The sequence below is a fragment of the Calonectris borealis genome, chromosome 29, assembly GCF_964195595.1.
Source record: "Calonectris borealis chromosome 29, bCalBor7.hap1.2, whole genome shotgun sequence".
NCBI classification, from domain to species: domain Eukaryota; kingdom Metazoa; phylum Chordata; class Aves; order Procellariiformes; family Procellariidae; genus Calonectris; species Calonectris borealis.
Genome location: NC_134340.1, coordinates 4258531 through 4276659, shown reverse-complemented (window position 1 = coordinate 4276659; position 18129 = coordinate 4258531). Strand labels below are relative to the sequence as shown.

General features: G+C 52.0%; 2 protein-coding genes across 2 annotated transcripts in view; both read left to right on the top strand.

Moving 5' to 3' along the window:
- LOC142094233 (methanethiol oxidase-like) overlaps positions 1-7025 on the top strand; it is a 43738-nt gene extending 36713 nt beyond the window's left edge. Inside the window, exon 11 of the mRNA XM_075176172.1 lies at positions 6981-7025. Coding sequence (XP_075032273.1) covers positions 6981-7010 — 30 coding nt within the window. The 3' untranslated portion in view covers positions 7011-7025. The remainder of the gene's footprint in view (positions 1-6980) is intronic.
- Positions 1485-17882, top strand: LOC142094234 (methanethiol oxidase-like). Its single transcript, XM_075176174.1, has 13 exons — positions 1485-1630; positions 8316-9968; positions 11110-11163; positions 11562-11674; positions 12515-12700; positions 13217-13337; positions 13916-14098; positions 14330-14508; positions 14929-15007; positions 15321-15442; positions 15543-15635; positions 15887-16005; positions 17033-17882. Exons 2-13 carry the CDS (start codon positions 9965-9967, stop codon positions 17193-17195), a joined length of 1416 nt encoding a protein of 471 aa, XP_075032275.1. The 5' UTR covers positions 1485-1630; positions 8316-9964; the 3' UTR covers positions 17196-17882.
- The last annotated feature ends 247 nt before the right edge of the window (positions 17883-18129 follow it).

The window sequence follows — 18129 nt, the reverse complement described above, 5'->3', positions numbered from 1 at the left end:
TGGACAGCATAGTCTTAACACAGTTGAGGCAGAGTAAAGTTAGGGTTTTCACCCAAAGTACTCTGCATACAGTTAATATGATGTTGGCAAAATGACCTCAGTCCCTTAAAAATCCTCCACAGACTGTCCTCTTTCACAAGGTGTAGTTACTGCAGTTGTAGATCGTTCTCCTGCTTATCACGTGCTGTGTAGGATGTCAAATCCCACTCACACAGTGTAAGGCTGTTTGCTACACAAGACAGCAACCACTGGCCTCCAAAACCCTGCTGCACACCCACACATCTTCCCATTTGCCTTGAGCATCTTCACGAGGGTACAATTTGCAGCCAAAACCATAATTAGTTTGGAGGTTGCAAAAATCAGGATATAAAGAAGATCCTTCTAGGTTTTAGCCTTTTATGTATTTACCTTGGAAGAATACAACTTCATTTACTTCCTTCAGACTTCTCATGGGCAAACATATTGCTACTGCTCCGTTGTGCACCGTGGGGTGCTGCTGTTCAGCATCACGATCACTTCAGTGTGACACCCCGTTCTGATCCTCCAGAGCTGCCTTGTTTGAGGGCCTTCTCAGGGGACGTCCCTGCTGTTGCGGTGGCTTTGGAGTGAGCCTTATCTCACCTGCCTTCAGACCCTACGACGCACGTATCTCACTCGAGGTGCCTCCTCCTCTCCGCTGGCTGGAGGGAGGGTGGCCAGCAGACATCCCCACGCCAGCGTGCGGTCCAGATGGCTGGAGGCAGCTGAGCTGAATCCACCCTGGAAACCCCTCCTTGTGATGGGGCCAGGCACCACCCACATTAACTGTCCTGGTTTCGGCTGGGATAGAGCTAATTTTCTTCCTAGTAGCTGGTACAGTGCTGTGTTTTGGATTTAGGATGAGAATAATGTTGATAACAGACTGATGTTTTAGTTGTTGCTAAGTAGTGCTTACACTAAATCAAGGACTTTTCAGCTTCTCATGCTCTGCCAGGTGCAGAAGAAGCTGGGAGGGGGCACAGCCAGGACAGCTGACCCAAACTGGCCGAAGGGGTATTCCATACCATATGACGTCGTGCTCAGTTTATAAGCTGGGGGGAGTTGGCCGGCGGGCAGCGATCGCTGCTCAGGGACTGGCTGGGTATCAGTCGGCAGGTGGTGAGCAATTACATCGTCCATCACGTGCTTTGTATATTCTTTTATTATTATTATCATTATTATTACTACTACTAATACTATTTTACTTTCTTTTATTTCGATTATTAAACTGTTCTTATCTCAGCCCACGAGTTTTCTCACTTTTACTCTTCCGATTCTCTCCCCCATCCCACCGGGGCGGGCAGGAGTGAGCGAGCAGCTGTGTAGTGCTTAGTGGCTGGCTAGGGTTGAACCTCGACATTAACGCCGGGAAGCGCTCCCTTACCTCGTGGCCATGGGGTTGATCAGAGAGCCCGCTGTCCCTCGCGCGATCAACTGACCACCCTCTCCGGCTTGCAGGTGTCGCGCAGCGAGGCGAGGACTCAGCCCGGGCTTTGAGCTGCAGCTGAGCCACGAAGATCAACAGGCAACGCAGCAGAGGGCACGCAGCTCCTCGTTCCACCGCCCGCCCACGCTCTGCCCAAGTTGGATGGATGTGGACGTCTTTCTGCTGGTACGAGTGAACCCTTTCATCCCCTCCAAGGCCTGTTCCCAGGCCTCTGGGTCCCGATTCCCGTGTTCCGGGGAGCGTGGGCCTTTCCTCACCCCCGTGCATGAGTTTTCCCGAGCAATGTGGAACGCGGTGCATCTGCAGTGGCTGAACGTGCCTTAGCTGGGGAGGCGGTGAATTGGGGTGGCTGCCGCTGGATGCTTCGTCTGTTCCCTCCAGCGGTCATTTGGACGATACGCTTCTCCCTGGTGCCAGCACACGTCAGGTCCTTCGCGGCTTCCAACAGATTTAGACCTGAGGACAGACACGGCTGGCATCACCCCTCTTCCCTAAGGGAAGTACGGCAACCTCGCCGAACTGCAGCAGAGACATTTCTACGGAGGGTGGCTGGAGGGTGCGTGTGAGGTCCAGATGAAGCTGCGCTGCTGCTTATACGTGCCTTGTCCTTCGCGGCTTCCAACAGCTCCCCAAAACTGCGTTGTTCTGGGGCACAAGCTCAGAGGGAGGATGGCATTTCATGACTAGCTGAGAGCATCCTTAGGCTGCACTACTCATTAATGCACCAAATTAAGATGAGGCTTGTAGCTACAGGAGTGGAAACTAATGTCCTGAAAAAACATGTTGACAGTGCAGCCATTGTGAGCGCTCCATTCCGCCCTGGGTCTTCTTTTCAGATGAACTTTCAATTTTCCCTCCCCTTCCAGATAGCAGCAGAGGCAAGAAATAATCCCAGCCTATATTCAACTCTTAGCAGCAGAAAACGCACACATTGGATCTCCTCCCCTCTAGTCCGCAGGCTGCAGCAGATGAATATTGAGATCTAACCTTCCTGAATGGTTTTTACTGTGGTTTTGTAGCATTTGCTCATTTCAGTGTTTAGAAGCTGGGCTGAATATATGGAAATTGCAGTGAGTGTGAATGTGGTCTTTGTTTTCTTTAAGGGACGTTGCCAGGGAGATGAGGATGCAAATGTAATTTTCCGGCTGTTTCTTAAAGTATTTTGCAGAGGAATCATAGATATTGCAGAGAGTGGAAAAGGGTATCGATTAGGTTTTTTTACCATAAATAAAAATATTGTCTTCTGTAATAGATGAACAAACCACTAATACATATTCTGCCTTCACTTCCATAGTAGGATGAATAGAGACTGACCAGAAACTCATACAGAGAAGTGTAAAAGAGTCCTTGGAGTGGAACCTGAAATGTTCAGGTGAACTGCTCAGCACACGTGTCCCTGGTTTGCATGTCCTCCTCCACCCGTGGAGGAAAGTCAACCGTTCTTGTTTCCATTTGTTGCAAGCTTGGAGTCTGATTTGCAGTGCTCGTAGGGACTTTTAAGGAAAGCTGCTAATGCCTGTCCTTCGGCAGAGGCGTGGCAGAGGAGAAAAAGCAGGTCCTGCTCGTCCGTCCTCCCCAGCTGCGTGGTGCTGCCACTCCCCCCGTGTCAGATGGAGCGATTGTGCGGTTGTGGGAGGAGTCGGTTGGAGGAGCTGATCCGGCAGAAAACTGCGCTGCCGGAAAAGTGACTCACGGTCCGTCTGCCTGTGGCTGCGCATGGCAGGGCCCTTCAGTGGCAGCCTGGAGTCCCTTCTCGTGGCGCGGTGTCGGAAATGTGGGTTTGGGGGGCCTTGTGCGGTTGTAGCTGTGGGCTGTAGCGGGGAGGGGTGGTCGCACTGCTGCCGTGCTCCTGGCCAGACCTCTCTGCCCCCTCCCCTGGGACGCCTGCTCCAACAGCAAAGCACTCATTTTGGGGGGGACGGGGCGGCTGAAAGAGTAGTGGGGAAAAAAAGGCAGAGAGGTGCCTTGAGGGAGGAGTGGTGTAGTTGTGCCGTGCTGATGTTCCCTGGAGCAAAGCCTGTAGGCTGTACGTGGTGCTGGTTTTGAAGTGATGTGCTGAAGGGCACCGCGCGTACCGGGTGTGAGTCCTGTAGCCCTGGGACATTTGGTTTGTCTCTGCTCGGTGAGGTGGTCAAGAGAGCCAGGGTGGTGGATCTGAGCTTAGCATAGTCTGCCTGCTTTGAACAACAGTGCCTTGTGTCCTAAATGTGCCTCTGCCCTTCTGGCTGTTTGCATTACCGCTTGTAGCAAAGTTCTGAGCTTCTGTCTTTCTGTCTGACGTGCCTTAGGTAGCCTCTTCGGTGCTGCCCCAGGAGCCGTTTGTGCCTTGCCACCGCCGCTGTGCAGTGAGCTGTGCCACCTGCCATCGGCTTCTGGCTGCCGCGCCGGGGATCCGCAGCCGGCAGGGAGGTGGTCTGCCAGGAATCTGACCGTCCTGCTCCCTCTCTGCTCTCCCCTCTGCCCTGGCAGGAGGTGAGCTCGGCTGGTTTTGCTCTGTGTTTGCCTGCACCCAGAGCTGCTCTGTGGCTGATGCTGGGAGCAGCGTCCCCGGAGCCCGGTTCATGAGTCCTAATGGCTCAGCCGCGCAGGGCATCCAGCAGCTTTGGCAGAGCGCAGCGTGCCCTGTAGCATCCAAGCAGTTGTGTTGTGCACCCTACTAACCATCCCTTCTCATCATATATGGGAAATCAGATTTGATCTCCTTTATGAGGCTGCAGATCCCATTTATCTCCTCATGTCTCTTTGAGCAGATGAGTCTGCTCTTGCAAAGAGTATTCCAGAAACCAAATGTATCTGTGGCAGGATCCATCTCGCCCATCCTTAGACCAGGAGGCTCTGGAGGTGGACACGTGCGTAGTTGCCTGCATTGCCCGTGGAGAGAGAAAATGGCACCCTGGGAGTGTGTTCCAAGTCGTTTGAGTTGGCCATTTCAATAAGTCAGATGAGTGACACCCAGAAAAATTATCTTCTGATTTATTCTGTACTGAGGGCTGTTTGCCTAAAATGCTTTAAAGCATTGTGAACTTCTGAATCCAGTGTTGAGGGAAGCATCCTATCTCTGGCTTCAAAAGGAACATTTACAGCTCTCTTATTTATTTAGATAGTTGTTGTTCGGGTGTTCATTGGCGTGGGGTGTGTGTAATGCAGTTCCTGAAAGAAGGTAGGACTTCAGCTTTGAGCTCTCCACGGCTCAGTCAGAGATGCGCTGCCAAACAGAAGCAGCAAGCACAGCGTTATCCTCACTGAATCCAGGCAGTCCTAGTGCAGCTTAAGTGACTGTTTGCATTAAGGTTCCCTTTTCTCTCTGCCTCTCGGAGTGAAATAATTTTGCCTTTGACTGGCTGTGTGATCCACCGCCTGTCCATGCCCAGCCTGAAGGATGAGTGTCACCACTTCAGGGTGGTATGGAGGCATCGCATGTTTTGTAGATGTGTCATCAAGGAAAAGGAAGAAGCTGATTCTTCTCAGTTTAATTTTTTCCTGATTTTGTGTGGTGGATATGAGAACAAACTTCTGAGCTCTCAAGCTGTGTAGACTATGCCTGAGGTAACGTGCTTCTGGGAAGGAGATGGGATCTGGAGCTTTTGGAACAAGATACAGGGAAGAGGACTTTTGGATTACCCCTCGATGCTTGTGTAGGCAAATATGGAACTGGGACTCATCCATCAGTAGTCACTTAAAATGCAAGTCATTAAAACGGAGATCTTAGCTTAGATACAGAAAGAATAGTAAAATGTGGGAGACACTTACGTTAGGGTACGATGGGCTTCGCATGCTCATGATAGCGGCTTCTCTTCTGGAGGCTGCACATCTGATGTCAGGGTGTAATAACGCAAGGAAGAACCCATATTGCTTTCTCTGTTCTCAAATGTAGGTGTTAGAGAAGGACATAAAGTGACTTTTTTCAGCAGAGACTTTGTCCACAACTTGAATCACCGTGGTTTCTATGTACTGTAGAAGCTCTGTCTTACTCCAGTGATCTGATTGAGAAAGAACAGTTCCTCCGTTGGTCTATATCTGCACCTAACAGACAAGTGCCATGAGGTGACCTCCCATTGTCACCTTCCTTTCTATCAGCAGTGCAATTTCACATTTCTTAGTTGTCATATTTTTCCTCACCCACCAGAAGGTTTCTGGTGAGCATATGCATCAGTCTGCCAGCATCGCCAAGTCATCCCCTTTTTCCTCTCTGTTTCGTGTGCGCTGCTGATGGGAGAGTCGGGACCCCTTCACCCACACATTGGCAATGATTCCTTGGTGCCTGTCGGTGAAGCGCCAGGCCCCACAGCAGCTCAGGTAGGGATGACAAGTATGAACTGGGGCTCACTCCACGAATTCAAATTTGTCAGCAAAGCTCTGCTTCAGAACATGATCAAAACCGACCGGCAGCTGCTTATAATCGGACTCCCTGCAGGTCAGGATCATTAGGCAGTAAACACTGATGAGCAGAGCTGTGGGGGCTCCAATCTCGCGCTCTCTGAGCCACATCTTGAAGAAGTTAACAGTAAACTTTGTTAAGCTTCCTGTACCACATCGGCAGCTTGTAAATTAACCTCCAAACCTTGTCCCTGCTGTTTCAGGTGATAAATTGTGCCTGTTTTGACACAAGGGTTGGAGGGTGTGGTTTTCCCTCTGCTCCTGACGAGGGGAATGGACTGGAACAGAGTGGAACCCTTGGGAGATGTGGAGCCTGGGGGGGTCTAGGACAATGTACCTCTGCTGGCATTTTTTGCCGGGAGGCTGGTGCTGACTACAGTCTTCCCCAACTCTGCTGCTCTCGTGGTGCTTAGCGCCTAGCTGACCTGTTGGAACGTGGCAGAAGGCTGTAAGGAGAGTATGGAGGCCAGGGCAAAAGTATAGGAAGGGGGGATTTAAGGACGCAAGTCGACGAGCAACACTTAGACAGCCTGGGGCACCTCCAGGGTTTTGTGGCAGGGTGAGGTGGGAAGCGAGAGAACGTCGTCCCTGGAGAACAGGGGATGGTTGGGGAGTGCTCCCGTAGTCGGGGGAGTTCTTGCCTGGGTGTTTAGAGCAGACTTGGTGGTCCTGGTGAAGCAAGGCCTTCCCCCGCCGCGTTTAATGTGCTGTGCCAGTCTGCACCAGATTGCATCACCTCGCCTTGGCCATTATCAAAATCATAGCATGTTCTTCCCTATCGGGGTTGGAAGAGATGGTCGGGAGGAGGGGAGTAGTTGCCACCTCAGTGTGGGCTGTCCAGCGAAGCCCCTGATTGCTTTTCCATGTCACGGCTTCCCATCTCTGCCTGCCACAGGGAGCTTTTCTTGGGCCGAGAGCAGACCGCAGTGATTGCGTTCTCCGCTAACCATCGCTTGCTTGCTTGTTGGTGTTGCTGAGCCTGCTCTTATCCTTCCTACTATCAGTTTTAATTAGCAAACTCTACACCCCACAGCTTGGTTTTGTGAGGGATGCCAAAGACGTCACCAAGGAAAGCCAAAGAGGATGACCAGCAAACTTTGTTAGTGAGTGGAAGACTAATGAACCTTTTAATTAGCAGGTGTGCAGCTGCAAGAAGAAGGTGCAGTGAGACATGCACATCGTGGCAGCAAAAGCGTGCACAAGTGGCATCAGCCGAGCACCTGAATTTGCCTCTGACGGAGCAGGAGCTTCTCGCGCGTCCTCGGGCCTGGCCGTGCTTCCTGCCAGCCAGGCCCCAGGGACGGCAGCAAGTCAGGTCGAATGCCTGAACCGCTCTTTGGTTTTGGGTTGGAGAAAGATGGGCAGTTCTGCCCAGCTCAGAGCAGCATGGGAGAGCAATGGTGAGCTCTGTGCGGGCAAGCGGAGAAGAGGGAGAGGCCGTTTTGGGTTGCTCTGAGGAGGACAGCTAGCTCCGGCTCTGGAGCTGCTCCTGGACTGAGGGCTTCCTTCTGATTCTTAAGGTGTGAGCTCTTGAAATCTGCCCAGTGATGATCAGATGCCAGGTTGGTTCCCACCTTTCTGTGCCCCCAAGACAAGCTTGCTGCCCTTAGAGACATGAAACGGTTTGCCTCTGAGAACTGGAGATGGAGACAGATTCTTTGCTTCCACTTGCGCAAGTGTGGCCCCAGACTCATGGCATGTTGTGAACATGTGTGGCTTGCAGTGTGATGAACCAGAGCGTTGACAGGCTGCAGTTGCTGCAACCGGCAGACCCAGGCAAGCGATACTGAAAGTCTCTGCTGCATTTTACAGAAAAGGTCGTACCAGCTACTTCCACATCTCTCTGCAGAAGGAGTTTGCTGGTGAAGGCTGGGACGTGCGACCTCCTGCAAAAGCAGTGCCGCCAGTCCTGTTCAGAAGCACATGTCTACAAAATAAACTCCTTTGAGAATTACTGTAAAAGGGCTGTGACTGTTCTTAATCCAGAAGGAGAAATCTCGCAATATCCTGCTGGGCTTAGAAAGCAGTGCACAGCCCTAGGAGGCATCACTGTGTCCTTCACCTTCAGAGCTGGCTTCACAGAGCTGAAGTAGAAGTGTTTAACATTCATATAGCCGTGAGGGAGGAAAGATAGACAATGTTCAGCACTCTTCTGGCATCCTTTGCATCCTTTCCTTTTTATGTTTGCTAGTTTTTCTGACGTCCAGGAAAGGTTCCTCTGTTGGGGTCTTCCAGGTCCTAGGTGGATACCATGCTCAGTTAAATGGGGTGCTCTAACGCGGAAAAGCCATCCAGAAGTGCCTCCATTACATGTCTGATTTGATATGAGGATAGAGTTTCTTTCCGTGTGGTTATTCTTGCCCAGGATCTCAACTTCTTTCATTGTCAATAACATAAGGCTTTGAGCCATTTCTTTGCATGCTTTCTCCTTTTGTCCATGATATTATTTTAACACCTTCTCCTTGCCTTACAGAGAACCACGATGTACCTGGGATGCAGCTTGTCAGTAATAACCGTGCATCGACTGGTGGGATGAAGTGTCCGGCTGTGGTAGGTAACGATCCCTCTCCTGGCTGCTTTGCCCTGTGCACTGAAACTGCCGAGGTGGATTTCTGCTAAACAAATCACGAGTTCTTCCAATTGCAGCAGTTTGATGCTCCTCACTTACAGAAAAGGCCAAGTGTTTGTCCACCTGTCACAGGTTTAAAGTGCTGTTCTGGAAGCCATTTAATTACAGCCCTAGTGAGATGGGCTAAGCTGTCCTCTCTTCTGATAGAGATCTCCCGAGGGCTTCTTTAATGGTGCTGTCAGATGTTTCTGCATTCCTACGTGGAGCAATTACTTATCCTGTGTAATTTGCCCACTGATTGAGGAGTTCTTCCACAAGATATGATACTCGTTCACGTTCCACGGCGCTTGGTGTTTTCTTCTTGGTTTAGTTTGGCAGCTGGTGGCAGCCAGGCTCATAGTGATCTCAGGAAGGGACCTTTCTTTCCAAAGTTCTTCTGTCCAACACCTCATTCCCTTTAACAGGGGTCTCTGCTGTTCCTGTGGGTGTTTTGTGACAGTTTAGTTTAGTTTGCATGTAATTCAGCTGCGCCGGCGCCAGGCACTTTGCAGTGTCGGTGCCTGCCATGGGGCTTTCATTGACCAGACTGGTGGGGAGAGTAAGTAGCTACTGCTCAGGCGCTGATTCACTGTGCTGAGCTGCCCCGAATCCTAAAGGTCCCTCTTTTCCACGAGTGGGCTGACTTTCCCATATGGAGATACAAACCCGAGAGGCAGCAGGCATGTCTTGACCTTGTGAGTGCTGCATCAACAAGGGCACAGATTGTATTTCCCAAGGCACCCATTTCTAGCCTGATGTCTTTTCTAGCTGTTTGGGAGCTCCTCATCTAATTTTGGTACTGTTGGAGCTCCCTCCTCTTGCGAGTTCCCCAGTTTGCAGTCCTTAGAGCTCCAAAAGTTGTCTCTCTGGGTAGAGGCACCCCTGGACCTGGCTTGCTGAGTTGACGCCAGGGAGCCCGTGATGTCTTCAGCTCAGCCCTCAGACAGAGACGTGCCTTCTGTCAGGGTCCAGATTTCAGAGGTGCCCTTGGTGGCCTCCGTACGTTCAGACCTTGTAAATTCCAGGAGGCTGCTGATGGGGCCGATTGTCTAGCTGGACTTCTCATCCCTCGTGTGGAATTTGCAGCCACTGCACATTTGTATGGCAAGAACCTGGGTATGGGGGATGGCTTTAATTAGCTTGTGTCTTGGCTGGGACGTGGAGGCCTCCAGAACTGAAGAAGTCCCACTGGAAATCACCAGGGCCCCAGGATCAGATACGGGTGGTTGTGTTTAAGGAAAAGACCTGCATGGACCAGCAGATTTTTCCTCCAGATTGGTGGTTAGCAAGGCGGAAACAAGCCGCAGCGCTGGTCTGGCACCTCCCAAACGCTGAGGAGCGATGGCTCCTCCCTTGGCAGCTTGCTTTCTCCCCCCACCCCTTTGCCTTGTATATAAGGCCCCCTCGGAGCAGCCTTGGCACAACACAACCCGCTCCAGCGAGGCAGACAGCAAGCTGCACCTCCAGTTCCAGCACCTTTGCTCTTGAGGAGAGTGAACCAGAAGACCTTCAGCATGGGTAAGAGATACTCTGCAGCCTCCCAGAGCCCACAGCAGCTCCAAGGCCTGTAGCTCCATCCCGCATCTGGCTCCAGCCAGTGCCTGGAGGCTGCAGACATCCCACCTTGAAACCGAGTCCCACTGGGAGACTGGTAGGTTTGTTCCTCTGCAGCGCGGCAGGAAGGAGAGAGGTGGGACTGAAGTTTGGCGTTTTGCCTGAACGGTTCCAAAGGCTTCTTTTGTCTCTGCTTCGGGGGATCTTTTTGCCTTGAAACGCTACTTCCATGTGGCTGTAGCATCCGTGATGGGGGGAGCCTCCCCTTCTGCTGGGTGTCCTGGTTTCAGCTGGGATAGAGTTAAATTTCTTCCTAGTGCTGTGTTTTGGATTTAGTATGAGAGGTATGTTGATAATACACTGATGTTTTTAGTTGTTGCTAAGTACCCTATGGTCAAGGACTCTTCAGAGGCTGGGAGGGAGCGTAGCCCGGACAGCTGACCCAACTGGCCAACGGGGTATTCCATACCATATGACGTCATGCTCAGTATATAAATAAGAGGCGTGCTCCAGGAAGTAGCGATCGCTACTTGGTTATCGGTCAGCAGGTGGTGAGCAATTGCATTGTGCATCACTCACTTCGTATATTCTATTATTATCATTATTATTTCTTCTTCTGTTCTATTAAACTGTCTTTATCTCAATCCACGAATTTTACTTTTTTTTCCCCGATTCTCCCCCCCATCCCGCTGCGGCGGGGGGTGGAGTGAGCGAGCAGCTGTGTAGTGTTTAGCTGCCTGCCGGGTTAAACCACGACACTGGGGAATCGTCAGGGAGACAAGAAACCAGACTTATTTTCCAGGCTAAACCTTCAATACCGACGTGGTTCTCTGTGTGAGCTCGGTCTCCTTCAGCGGGGCTCCGAGGATGCAAAAGGGAACTGAGCAGTGGTTTGGTGCGTGATAACCTCAGTGTCTCTTTAGGGGAGGATTCCTCTCCTGGCTCTGAGGTTTTTTACTGCCTTATCAACAGTAGCTGCTGGTCTCGGAGGTCCCCGTTGACAGCTGGGGTGGGAGAAGGTCCATCGGGTGGGACAGTGTCTTCTGCATAGGCACCTTTTAAGGATGTGGACGTTTCTCATTTTATTCTCCTCTTCTCAAATCAGACAGATGCAGACTTCAGTGCTACGACTACCCCACCTGCCCGGATATAGTGAAAGGCAAGTCCTCCTGGGCGTGTTTTGGAATGGGGGGTGTCTGGGAAAGAGCTCCGTGTCAGTGGAGACCCCATTAATTAACTGCGTATGCTGAGTCCCTTCCCCCAAAGGGAGAAAACCGTAACTATGTGGAGATCCGCTTTTGTTGTTCTCTTACCGCTGGGTCAGTAACGGCGCCGGGGCTGGACAGCTGTCAGTGGGCAAGGAGGAACAGAATAGAATAGAAGAGAGTAATTCCAGCTGGAAGGGGCCTACCACGATCATGTAGTTCCACTGCCTGTCGGAAGGTCGTAGCATCCAGAAAAATAAGTTCAGTCCTATCTGAGAGTCTGTTGAAGCTTTTCTCTTCCTTTCATGGAAGGTTCATGGCTGGTTTTAACACACGCTTTCTGTATACCCAGTTCCTAGAGAGGAGGTTGCCTACGTGACCTGTACCTACAGGGAAACATGCATCGACCAACCTGACTTCCTGGCCACCGTCGATCTCAACCCCAGGTCTCCATGTTATGGCCAGGTACTGGTGTCTCAACTGGTTTTTTATTGGGCTGGTGACTCGCTGGCTCTGTGTGTCCATGACATTTACTCTTTTCCACTATCCCCTGTGTGCCTGGCTCTACTTGAATCATCTCCATCTCTGTGTCGGGGGACAAGTCAGCTCTGACTCACTTCCAGAGAGTCTCGGTGCTGCTAGAGAGCTTTTGAGCCCGTGCTCTGAATCACCCTGTGGCTGCTCAGCGTGGAAAATGGTCTCTAGTGACCCAGGGGGTTTAGGGTATCCAGCATTTTTGCAGAGTTCAGCATGTTTCTGTTGTGCTGCCATTTCAGAGATGTTCTGCTATGCACTGTACCAACCTGTCTGCTGTCATCTTAAATGGGAAGTCGGCATTTACCTGTCTCTGAAGGCTGCAAAGACAGGTTATCTACATCAAGGGTGTATATATGACCCAATGAGTCCATTACTACGAGAGTTTAGAAGAAAATGCACTTTAAAGCCAATGTAGGCTTCTGAAAGTTTTTAACGCATTTTGAACTGCATTCTTAGAGGAACTTGCAGAGCAATGCACCAGTATTGGCACGTTGATTATCATAATTTCTTCATCTACATGATTTTCTGAATTTTAGTGGCATGGGGTGAGGAAATCTTGAAAGAGTCTCCACATTTCTCAGCTGCATGCGGTAGCCTAACAAAGAGCAGGGGCCAGTGCAAGGAGCGGTGCTCTCCTCGCTGAGTCTCTAGAGGCAGTCCCAGCTAGAGTCAAATGGTGGCTACCAAGACAGAAGCATCTACCAGCGTTAGGGTCCCCATTCCTCCCCGCCTCCCCGAGTGAACCCTAACTCTACCTTGACTGCCTAGGTGATCCACCGCCTGCCCATGCCCAACCTCAAAGACGAGCTGCATTCCTCGGGGTGGAGCGCTGGCTGCACCTGCTTTGACAATATCACAACGAAAAGGAACAAGCTGATTCTTCCCTGTTTGATTTCCTCCCGCATTTACGTGGTGGATGTGGGTTCACAGTGCCGGGCTCCCAAGCTGTGCAAGGTATGCCTGAGGTGATTCAAAGACAAGTTTCTGGGAAGGAGTTGGGAACTGGTGCTTCTGGAATAATACCCAGGGAAGAAGGGTTCTCTCTTCGTCTTCTCTTCCACCCTGATTTTAGAGAGCTGGGTCACGTTTCCCTCTCAGCTCTCTCCTTTTCAGACCAAGAAGGGCTCCGATCATCACTGCGTTCCTTTCTCCGTACCTGGTTTGGTCAGAGAGTGTCTAGTAACTGGGCGTCACGCAACAGCCGGCGCCTGCCCCCCCAAATAGCGTGGTGGACAGAGAAGCTGTTAGGAGTTAGGTGTTGCTGCATTCTTGTCTGTGTAGAGGGGAGCTCAGAGGCTTCTGTGCTCCTCTCCGAGGAGGAGCAGGCCCTGGCAAGTGTGAGTTCTTGGGAAGAAAGCTGCCGCAAGCGTCAGAGATTTTCAGAAGTCTCCGATGGCCAAAGGCTCTGCCAGGGAGTGTGAAATGAGCTGAGCAGTCGGGGGCTGAAGTGTGCGTGTCAACTTTTTTCAGATGATTGAGCCAGTGGATGTCTTCTGGAAGTGCAACAAGGGATACCTCAGTGTACCTCGCAGCCTGCCTAATGGTGATATTCTGATTGCCAACATGGGAGATCCAGCTGGCAATGGAAAAGGTACGTTTTCCTGTAATCATTCCAATAATCATTCCTATTAGAGAAATAACAAGCTTAAAAACTGCAGGCTTTTAGAGTTTCAAACAGCAAACTGGAGATACTTGTTCAGAAGTCCCGATCCTTCTGTGCTGGTATAAGCACAATAATCACCCACATGCCTGAGGTGCAGAGTGGGGACATGAAGACACGTGTTAGAGGAAAAGCTGGTCCCTTCCGCACATTCAGGCACTCAGTCTACCTGTCTTAGCATGTCTTAGCATGTCTCGTTCATCCATGACCGCTTGAGAACAGGGAGGTGAGGTGAGCGCTGCCAACACAGCCTTGGTTACTGAAAACACTAAAGTAAATATTAAGTTGGGATCATTTTTGGTCCCCAAAACTTCTGCTTAGCATGTATAGGAATCTATAAACACATCTCTTTACCCAACAAAGAGCTGTAGAGTCTTTGCAGCTAAGTATCTCAAGGTATAAAGTATTTTGAAGATCTTGGCTGTTTAAGCTAGCCTAATGCACAAAGCATGTTACCTGTTTAGAGGTGGAGTACGTGATTTGTCACGCATCCCCTTTTCGTATCACAGGTGGGTTTATTGTGCTGGATGGAGAGACCTTTGAGCTGAAGGGGAACTGGGAAAACGAGTGCGAGGCCCCCCCCACTGGATACGACTTCTGGTACCAGCCACGCCACAATGTTCTGATCAGCTCTGCCGGATTTGTCCCAAAACGTGCAGGACGTGGGTTTAATCCCAACGACTTCAAGAAAGGTGAGGGAATACGGATGCAAGCGCTGAGCCAGAACTCACCAAGGTGGTGGGAGGGTGTTGATGCGGTCAGAGAGAGGGGACAGGAAGATTTCTCCCCAGCAGGGCCATTTTACAGGCACTGCTACAGGGCAGCGTCTGTCCCTGTATTTTCCCTGGTCTGTGAGCATCTGGGGAGGGATGAGTCTCCACGGGTAGCCGCCCCTCTTCTGACTTGGTTTTCCTTTTCCTCAGGGGTCTTTGGGCGCCGCCTGAACGTGTGGAACTTGTCCTGCCACAGCCTCACCCAGTGCTTTGACCTGGGGGAGGACTCTGTGCCCCTGTGTGTTAAATTCCTCCACAACCCCGATGCCGCTGAGGGATACGTCGCCTGTGCCCTGAGTGGCATCATCTACCGCTTCTACAAGTGCGAGGCAAGTATTCTGCCAGCAGCCAGGGGAGACCGGCCATGGTGAGCTACAGGGCGGTGGAGAAACGCGCAGAAGGGATTTGGGGTGGCGGAGAGAAAGAGGAGGCGTGTGGAGAGGGCAGTGTCCAGACCCTGCTTTGAACATGTGTGCTAGAACGAGGGGAGTCTGTTCTTCCACTGAGTGTAAAAGCCCATCGTGACCAGTTGGGACTTCTCTGATGAACGTCCGGAGGATTAATTTGAGCGAGGAAGCCCAGCCTCGCTGTTGGTATCAGACGGTGCTGTCGTTACTTGTAGCAGCTGGGTGCAGTGGTGGCCTTCCTCAGGCAGCTCTGCCTCGCTGTGCGAGCGTGAGAGCGCAGGGAACGCTCTTGCCGGAGCAGGCAGGAACGCTCATGGCGCGGTGCCTGTGTTTCTTGTGCAGAGAGACAACTGGACAGTAGAAGAGGTGATTCGGATACCGGCCAAGGACGTGACGGGATGGATTATGCCCAAGATGCCAGGTTCGTGTGCCCTGAGGTGGTCTTTCCTTTTTCCTCCCGGAGCCTTGTGTCGTGCAGCGTGGCAAAGCGCGCTGCTGACCCGCAAAGCCTTGCTGCGTAAACGCGACGGAAGGCTGGTCGGAGGGGCTGAGGGGCTGTGCGCACCCCCAAGAAGTCACTGCTGCCCCGGCTGGAGGCTGGGCGCCTGGGCAGGTCTCCTGTGCTGGAGGCAGGCCGTACGGAACGGCAGGGAGAGCTGCGGGCTGGGGCTCGATGCAAGGCACGTTTTCCGTTGCCGCTGCCTTCTCTGGAGCTCTTTGTTTCTGTGCCCTAGCCTTCACAGCCGACCTCATCATCTCAATGGATGACAAGTACCTGTATCTCAGCAACTGGCTGCACGGAGACATCCGCCAATATGAGCTCTCCAAAACCTGCAAGCCCCGGCTGGTGGGACAGGTAAGGCAGGAGCAGAAGGGCTTGCGCCGCCGGGTTCCTTAGCGGTGTCTGGTGGCGGTTAGATGACCAGGCAGCGTGTCTGCCACTGTCTCGCTTACAGGTGTTTGTGGGAGGCAGCATCCTCAGAGGCGGGCCCGTGACTGTGTGTAGAGACGAAGAGCTGAAGTGCCAGCCGGAGCCCTTGGTGATCAAGGTGAGTTCTGCGGCCTCTTTGCCCTCTGGCGTCCTTCGGGCTTTGGCTCTGCGCTGCTAATTCTCTGCCCAGGGTGTCTGGGGCAGGTCTCCGTTGCGGTGGCCGCGTGTCTGCAGGATCTGGGCGCTTGCCTGGGTTAGAAGGGGAGGCAGCCGCTCTGCTCTGCTCTGCTCTGCTCCCCTGCCCCTGCTTGTGCTTGGCTGCTGAAAGCAAGAAGCCAGTAACATCACTGCTGTCTGCTGTGCCTTCAGTGCAAGAGAGTGTACGGCGGCCCGAGCAAGATGCAGCTCAGCGTGGACGGCAAGAGGCTGTACGTCACCAACTCCCTCTACAGCACATGGGACAAGCAGTTCTACCCCAACGTGGTCAGGTAAGAAACATTGGGGAGGGAAGGGGCTTTTTTTGCATGGCCTGTCTGCTAGAAACGGGAAAGGCGCCTCGTCTGGGGGGCTACAAGGACGCGTTTGTGATTGCAGAGGGAGAGATTCTCCTAACGTCATCCCCACAGCCTCCTCCTGTTGAATTTCACACGCCGTTGTCACAAACGTCTCTGGCTGGGCAAGGTGCAGCTGCTGCCTGTGCGGAGCTGCAGTGCCAGGGCTTTGCTTGGGGGAGCATCAGTGTTTCAGGGTGAAAGGTGGAGTGAATCTACCTGTGGATCTCTGAGAGCCAGGCCATGTCAGTGCTACAGCATCTCCCAGTGTATCCACCAGAGAGAGAATCATAGAATCATGAAGGTTGGGAAAGACCTCCAAGATCATCGAGTCCAACCGTCAACCCAACACACCATGCCCACTACACCATAGAATCATAGCATCATACAGGTTGGGAAAGACCTCCAAGATCATTGAGTCCAACCGTCAACCCAACACCACCATGCCCACTACACCATAGAATCATAGAATCATAGCATCATACAGGTTGGGAAAGACCTCCAAGATCATCGAGTCCAACCGTCAACCCAACACACCATGCCCACTACACCATGTCCCTAAGCGCCTCATCTACACGTCTTTTAAATACTTGCAGGGATGGTGACTCCACCACTTCCCTGGGCAGCCTGTTCCAAGGCCTGACCGCTCTTTCAGTAAAGAAATTCCTCCTGATGTTTTGATTTAGCGAAGCAGGCGATGACCTCCAAAGGAAGGCGAGCTCCAGCCTGCCTGTCACATCGTGCCTAGCGGTTTCCTCACGTCCATCGAGAACTGAGGAAACAGCTGTGGGCGCTGGCGTCTGCCACTGCTGAAATGGGCCTCTGCTCCCTCCTCCCTGTGGAAGAGCAGACGTTCAGGAGAAAGCCTCTTCCTTGATAGGGGCCAGGAGGGTGAAGGGCAGGATCTCCTGAACAGGACCGTGGTTTGCTTGTCTCTAATAGCTGCGCTCTTGTCCCCTCGCAGGGAAGGCTCTGTCATGCTGCAGATTGATGTGGACACTGAGAAAGGAGGCCTGACGGTGAACAAGAACTTCCTGGTGGACTTTGGAAAGGAACCCAACGGGCCTTGCCTGGCCCATGACATCCACTTCTCTTGTGGGGATTCCACCTCCGATATCTTGGCCTAGGCGCCATATGAAAGACTCCCTTCCTCTCTCCCTTCTGTAGTGCAGCCGTTAAAAAAGAGCGTAGGGTAATTGGGTTTGGGGTCCCCATTCATTGCTGGAGTCTCGATTTCTGCTAACCTGAGCTAGGGAAGCTCTGCCTTTTTGCGAGGGTTTGGTTCAGGCAGACCAGTGAACAAAGACACATGGCACGTTCCAGCGCAAAGCAGTGCCTGGGCTGATTGGCAGAGCAGAGCCCAGGGCCATTGCTCGTTTATAGAGCTGTGCAGAGCGCGCGGTGCCTTTCGGCAGCTATCTGCATCCCCGCCGCGCCTCGCTTCATGGCTGCAGGCCTGTCCGACACCTGCCTTGACGTCCCCAGCCTGTTGGCTCTTGCTCTCTGGTACCGCGGCCGGTGGCAAGGCGTTGAACTCTGGCTTACGGTTCAGAGCTTGTTCACCCTTGAAAACCAAGGCAAAAGAAAGTGAAGTGCCCAGTTCGTCTGAGTTTCTGTTCTTCAGCCGGGTCACCCCTGGGCAGTCTTCCCCTGGCACGAGAGCCCTCTTGGCTCGCTTGTCACGTGCTTGGGTCAGCGTGTGTCACAGCCGAAGGAGTATGAAGTGCGTTATTTTGGAAAGAGGTGCCTGTTTCCTGACACTGGTTTGCTCTTGTGTTCTGCTTTAAAGACGAATAAAATTGTTCTTCGCATCAGCTAGATCTCCACATGTCTTATTGCATTGAAGCCTTTCTGTATTTTATTCAGCAGTGATTAATGTTTAGGTCAGGGTTTTAGAAATCCCTACAACAAAACCACTGGTGGTCAGGAATGTTTGTTAGTCTTCCTGAAACCCAAAGGTTGAAAAATCTGCATGCAAGGTGGATCCTTATAAATTTTAGCTTTTTACGTATTTACCTTGGAAGAAAAGATCTTCACTTCCTTCCTTCACACTTCCCATGG